Source organism: Microtus ochrogaster, unplaced genomic scaffold, assembly GCF_000317375.1.
Source record: "Microtus ochrogaster isolate Prairie Vole_2 unplaced genomic scaffold, MicOch1.0 UNK6, whole genome shotgun sequence".
Classification (NCBI taxonomy): Eukaryota; Metazoa; Chordata; class Mammalia; order Rodentia; family Cricetidae; genus Microtus; species Microtus ochrogaster.
Genome location: NW_004949104.1, coordinates 332,519 through 339,457, shown reverse-complemented (window position 1 = coordinate 339,457; position 6,939 = coordinate 332,519). Strand labels below are relative to the sequence as shown.

Here is a 6,939-nt window from a genome sequence, read left to right as displayed (position 1 = left end):
TGTATGCAGGCTTGTGTGCAAGAGGTCACAGGACAACCTGTGGGTCCTGGAGATTGAACTCAGGTCGTCAGGTTTGGTGGCAAGTGACTTTACCCACTGAGTCATCTCATTGGCTTTAATGGATTTTCTCTCATGATGAACACATGAAAGTATAAGGATGAATATCACAACTGCATAACCTAAAAGCAGCCAAAATTGATAGTTTGGTGAGTTTGTATCCTGTGTGTAATAATCTTTTCAGATATGCAATTAGCTACTACAAGATTTTTGTTTTCACTTTAGTGTAGGTTACAATGAATGAATGAGAGACCAGCATATGATTAGTATATGTATTTTTTCTTTTTTCCTTTAGTTTTAGACAGGGTCTCATTACGTAGTCCTACCTGTTTTGGAACTCAGGTTGGCCTTGAACTCAGAGATCTGACTCTGTCTGCCTCCCTAGAGCTGGGATTAAAGGTGTAAACCACCATGCCTAGCTACGACTATATTTTAAGTCTTTAAGTCAAACATTTCAGGAACCTTCAATTTCAGATAACAGTATTTGCAAATTGCTCAACTATGTTTATTTTTATTTTTATTTTTATTTTTATTTTTATTTTTTTTGGTTTTTCGAGACAGGGTTTCTCTGTAGCTTTGGAGCCTGTCCTGGAACTCCCTTGGAAGACCAGGCTGGCCTCGAACTCAGAGATCCGCCTGCCTCTGCCTCCTGAGTGCTGGGATTACAGGCGTGCGCCACCACCGCCCGGCAATTGCTCAACTATGGCAAGTAGTGTTGTATTTTAATCTTTGCACTTGATTGTTAGGTCAGAGTAGACCGTCTTGTGGTTTTGTTGTTTACGGATGCATGGTGAATGCTCTGATGGATGAAAACCAATTGAGAAAGCACAGCTGGGTAAATCAGCCATGTTCATGGATGTCAGCAGCAGGTGACTCCATTTAGAGTACCTTCAGCAGGCAGGGACTGGAGGCCAGCAGCTGGAGCACCACACGCTGCGGTGACTGCCATCATTACCATCTCTCTCCTCCCAGCCCTAAACGAGGTGATGCTGAACGCCCTCTTCCCCAGTTCTTCCCCAGCACTTACGCAGGAACCAGGAAGCCTGCACGGTAACTACAGTGCCTGAGGACAAACACGAGGAACTGTGTTCAATCCTAGAACTCAGTGTGTAGCATATGCACGCAGTCCCAGAACTGGGGGTCAGAGACAAAGGAGGACCCCTGGGAATTCGTCCTCAGCTAGCCTAGCATCTCTGAGGAGCCCCACAGAGTCAAAGGGCCTGTCTCAGAAAAATGCTCTGCTCCCCGCTTCTGTCTCTTTATTCCCCCCTCTAAATAAATAAATAGAATGTAAAAGCTGATCATTGGTAGCCAATCCTGATTTACCTTTAATAGGGAGAGACAGGCCCCTCACTCACATGCACTGTCTTTCAGTCTGGACCTCACTGCCTGACTTTGGCCACTGTCAGGGAAGCATGAAGCAGCAAGTGTTCCTCCTTACCATGGGCACCCTGCTGCCTCCAGCAAAAAGCAGGTTGTGTTGCAAAGGAAAAGATGGGGGGAGGTGGATGTTGGGTAGCCCACGTGCTCCAAGCCTGACAACATCCCAGCTCCCAGGGTGCACCCCAGGGTAGCCCACGTGCTCCAAGCCTGACAACATCCCAGCTCAAGGGTGCACCCCAGGGTAGCCCACGTGCTCCAAGCCTGACAACATCCCAGCTCCCAGGGTGCACCCCAGGGTAGCCCACGTGCTCCAAGCCTGACAACATCCCAGCTCCCAGGGTGCACCCCAGTCGAGCACTCCTCTCCACTCTGTCAGGCGACGATGGAGCAGATTTACGTGCCGCTGCTCTCCTAAGTTCTTCAACAGTTTTTGTGTAACTTTAAAAAACGACTGTGCTCAGAGAACATTCATTTCCTGGCTGGAGCCATTTAATTTAAGGTAAATAACTGGATTACCTGAGTGTTACCTTCCTCCAATAACTTTAAGTTGCTTAATGCAACCATACGTCCGAGGGGGAACACACAAATGAAGTGCTGCTTTTACCTAAAGTGGGGAAGAAACATTTTAATTTCTCCAGCCTACTGCAAAGTAATAAATACATGAAAGGAACAACCTGGCAAAAACAAATTTGTCTCCTGGGTTATCAAACCACCCTCCGCATCTCGCTGTGGAAGACAATCCAGGGCTTAGCTTTGAAATCTCGGTGGTGTGCTAGATGCGAGGAACATCTGAAATACGTTCTCTTATAGCTGGGAAATGGAGGGCTGGCTTATGTTAAATAATACTTTGAACTGGAGACATTAAAGAACCAATCACTTGCTTTTTCCATTGTTGTTTGGAAGCTGCAGAACAAAACCCCAGAAGATTTTCACTTCAAATGAAGGGTTCCTCTATCCTTTATAGGATTTCAGGGTCTGTTCAATGGCTTTTCCTCAAAACATCTTTGATCGAAAACATCAGATTAACCTAACTCTCAAAGTTGGTATCAAGTAATTTTCACTTCGACTCCAAACACTTCTCTGCACACATGAGGGCTGCCTAGAAGCAGGGTGTTGGGGGGGTGTGGGGCATGCAAACCGGAGGCTGGAGTCTTAGGTGTGCGTGTGGTATGTGCACACAGAGCTGTCCCATAGTTCACACAAAGCCAAATAATCCCACAGTAGCCCGACTCGACATGCAGCATGCGCCACCATCCTCTGCTCACGGGCAGTTATTTCATTCTTACAGGAAGGCAAGATCATGCCACTTAAATATGAAGAAAATTCTCTTATCTGGGTGGCCGTGGACCAGCCCGTGAAAGACAACAGCTTCTTGAGTTCTAAAGTCCTTGAACTCTGTGGAGACCTCCCTATTTTCTGGCTTAAGCCTATGTATCCAAAAGGTAAAGTTTTAAGTTTTTATAATAGGGCTTGGAATTCTCCCTGCCGCTGTGGTTCTTGGAAGCCCCCTCCACTGACCTAAGCTCGGAACAAAAAATGGTAACCTGGGACAGTTGTTGGCTGAGTTTTGGTAATAGCATGAGAGACAACAGAGAAGGAAATGATGGGGTGGGGTGGGGGAGTTGGGGTGGGCCTGCCCTATGAAAGGGAAGGCACAGCAGGCTAAAGGGAGGCAGGAGGAAGACAGAGCACCTCTGCATATCTGCGGTTTCTATTTATGGCCCCTGCTTCTTCCTCCCCTGTCCCTTAATCTCTGTTGTTTGCGCCTTCCCATTTTACATTTCTTTATTCTTAAAGCATAGCATCAGGAGACTAAGAAGTTGTCATGCTGCCGATGTTTTATTATATTCAAACCTAGAATTATGGGGCAGCCACAAGCTGCAGTGGGTACAGGCTGAGATTCCTCAAGCTCAAAGCTTGATATGAGCTTCCAAAACCAGAGAAATAAGTGCAGGGTCCCCTTGGTGTGAGGCAGGAGCACACACGGAGTCATTTCTGGGTGGCAAAGGGCAGGTAATTCCAACAGCCCTCACTCTTCTGTCCCCAAGGGCCTCACACTTCATTTCTACGGGGGTCAACACACTGGTCTCCCCAAGGACTACTTTATAGCTGTGGATCAGGTGGAGAGGAAGGACTTTCTCCTTACACGCGTGAGATAGGCTGTTTTCAGAAAGGTTTTATTGAATATCAGAAGACAGCAATGAGGAAATGGAGAAAATGTAGGCATTAAACCCACTAGGCTAGGCAGGGTACAAAAAAACAAAACAAACAAACAGGCAGTTCTATGGATAGATGGCGGTGTAGCAACACATTGTGCTTAATGCCCTGAACTATATGACTGGAACTCATTAAAGTGAGCTGGGCCTGGTGGTACTGCTTGTTAGTCCTGGCACTAGGAAGGCTCTAGGGAGGAGGATCAGTGAAGGCTATCCTTAGCTGCACAGCAAGCAGACCAGCCCGTGCTATATGATACCCTGTCCATTGTTATGCTTGCTCTGCCACAACCAAAACAATACCCTAACCCGCCTAGAGGGTACAGCTTTCTGATTCTACCATGAATAACTGATTCTTATTGTTCACAAGTCTCATCTTGCTCCAAAGTCTGAAGGAGATGGTTCCTCTCAACCCATACCAACTAACGCCATGTCATACCTGGCAGAGGGTTAGGAAGAACCCTGAGGACTCTGGAGAGATGGCTCAGAGGTTAAGAGCACTGACTGTTCTTCCAGAGGTCCTGAGTTCAATTCCCAGCAACCACATGGTGGCTCACAACCATCTGTAATGAGATCTGGTGCCCTCTTCTGGCTGCAAACGTACACGCTGACAGAAGAACATAAATAATCTTAAAAGATTAAAAAAAAAAAGAATGAACCATAAATAGATGGAGAGTTAAAACAAACAAAAAAGAAGGACCCTGAGGCTGTAGGCAGGATTAGGAAGAAAGCATGTCCCCAGATTGCAGAGCTAAAGCAAGGCCACAAAGAGCACACACTGCATGCATCTGCCTTTGTTTTTTGGTTTTTGGTTTTTTGTTGTTGTTGTTGTTGTTGTTGTTTTCATAGACAGGCTTTCTCTGTAGCTCTGAAGCCTGTCCTGGAACAAGCTCTTGTAGACCAGACTGGCCTCAAACTCACAGAGATCTGCCTGCTTCTGCCTCCCAAGTGTTGGAATTAAAGGTGCATGCGACCACTGCCCGGCGCCATCTGCCTTTGTGTCCCAGCCCATATGGCCACATGCCATTTCTCAGTCCCCACTCCTGTTATCTAGGTGGACCTTTGTGCCTTCTCACCCCAAAACACTGTCTTTTCCACTAGAGTCTCCCACACTACTACCATGCTCTTCTCTCAGGACAACCAGAACTACCCCGAGTTCACTTGTTCAGATTTACCTAGTGCAGTTTACAAAATTACACCCCTGACGGCCTATCCTGTGCCATAGAATTTGTCCTAGGTGTGAGAGGCAATAGCGAACACAGCAGAAAACCATCTGTACTCTGAGTTATATGCTGCAAGTCTGGAAAGAGAGCTCAGTGGATAGAGATCGGTGGTCAGCGGGTAATCTAATTGGTGAGCCCCAGGTCCCAGTAAGAAACCAACATGAAAAAAATCCCACAAAAACCAAAAACAGGGTATGACTCCTGAGGAATACCTGCCAAGGTTAACCTCTGACCTACACGCACATGAAAACAGGTAAACTGCATAACAACAGGAGAGACTGCAAAACACAGAGCAGGGTACAGCAAGTGGAGAGCAGACCAGACAAATGGCAGGACCAAGATGAGTGATGTCACCCTTGGAATCAAGCTTATTCCCTACGTCTACCCTTCTAACATAAACACATGATAAGATCTTACATACTCGGTCAACACAGTATCTATACAAGAGTTATGGGAGGTGTGGGCTGGAGGTATAGCTCAGTGGCAGAGTGCTTGCCTCATTTGATACCCAGCATCATAAAAAATGTAAAATTTACATGAATCAAGACTATATAAATGCCTCAGATTAGCAAAGGACTAAATAAATGTTGGCATGTGCATAGGATTATCATAGGCATTAAAATGAATTGCCCACTAATCTGTGGTGAGTGCAATTGTATTTTATTATAAAGAAATTAAATCTTTCCTACAATGCCCAGCTCCCTGTCTGGTTCTAGTAATAGTCTTGCAGACTGAACGTTGGCTGTTGAAGAAAACAGGTTACCAGTATCACACAGCTGGATAACCAAGGGGGAGGGTAGGTGAACACAGGCCAGAAATGGACAGCCACGTCCTAGAGCAACCTACTTTGTCCTCATTTCATCTTTACCAACTGCTGATACAATTTACACAAGTTCCCAAGATCTAGGGAAAGACACTAGATGAAGAGAGACTAATTTGCCTGAGGTCCTTCAACTAGCTGTGTAGTGTGAGCTGATTCAGGTCTCCTTGGTGCTTCTCCAACCATACACTATTCATGGAATCTACCCACGGCTTCAAAGCGTATCTTAGTTCTCATAAATAACAAACTATAAGAATGCTACCTAATGTTTGTGAGCTTGCTATATGCTAAGACCCTTAGATAAGGTTTTTCTCAGCCCTATCACCCTGTGAATGAGATACTACTAGCTCCATTGTACACAAAGAAAGCTCAGGGAGACGCTACCGCAATGCTCTGCGGTTCTTTCCATCTCTGTTACTCACCTGTCATCAGCACTGCTAGATACACGAGGAGGTGGCTAACCGCGGTGCTGGGTTGGAGACAGTGTTCCTATCCTGTCCTTGCTGTCACTCAGTTTGTGATCTTGGCCAGCCACTTGGTTTGCACCTTAATGCCCTCATACATAAAAACATCTGATTTTTCTATCCCTTGTGAATTTTCTTAAAAGAATTAACCAAGACAATGCCTCAGATGAAGATGTAAAGTTTTATGTCTATACAATCAATCGATTAGGAGTACAAAGGGCTGCAGGTTATAGCATACTGATCAGCAGCTTTGCTTATTTACAACCCAAACGATAAGCTATAAAGATTTTGGCACTAGTGTCCACTCCACGACACCATCAAGTCTCCTGTTAGCCTATCACTTTGCTCTCTGTAGCGTGTTACCTTATCCATTATGCTTATTTATCAATTCCTAATTCTAGATCTACATCTAGGAAAAACAGAGGAACAACTTTCTGTCCTCTTTTATCAAGAAAGTAAAAGTTGGGGCCAGGTAGTGGTGGCGCACGTGTTTAATCCCAGCACTCAGGAGGCAAAGGCATGCGGATCTGTGAGTTTTAGGCCACCCTGGTGTACAGAAGACAGGCTCCAAAGCTACAGAGAAACCCTGTCTAGAAAAACCAAAAAGGGGGCTGGAAAGATGGTTCAGAGGTTAAGGGCACTGGCAACTCTTCCAGAGGTTCTGAGTTCAATTCCCAATAACCACATGGTGGCTCACAACCATCTGTAATGAGATCTGCCGCCCTCTTCTGGCCTGCAGGCGTACATGCAGACAGAACACTGTATACATAATAAATCTT

General features: G+C 45.7%; 1 protein-coding gene across 2 annotated transcripts in view; it reads left to right on the top strand.

Moving 5' to 3' along the window:
* Cnmd (chondromodulin) overlaps nt 1-6,939 on the top strand; it is a 25,649-nt gene that overhangs the window by 14,164 nt on the left and 4,546 nt on the right. For both annotated transcript variants that reach the window (XM_005366048.3, XM_005366047.3), the window contains exon 5: nt 2,729-2,882. In XM_005366048.3, the coding sequence (XP_005366105.1) occupies nt 2,729-2,882 (154 nt within the window). The remainder of the gene's footprint in view (nt 1-2,728; nt 2,883-6,939) is intronic.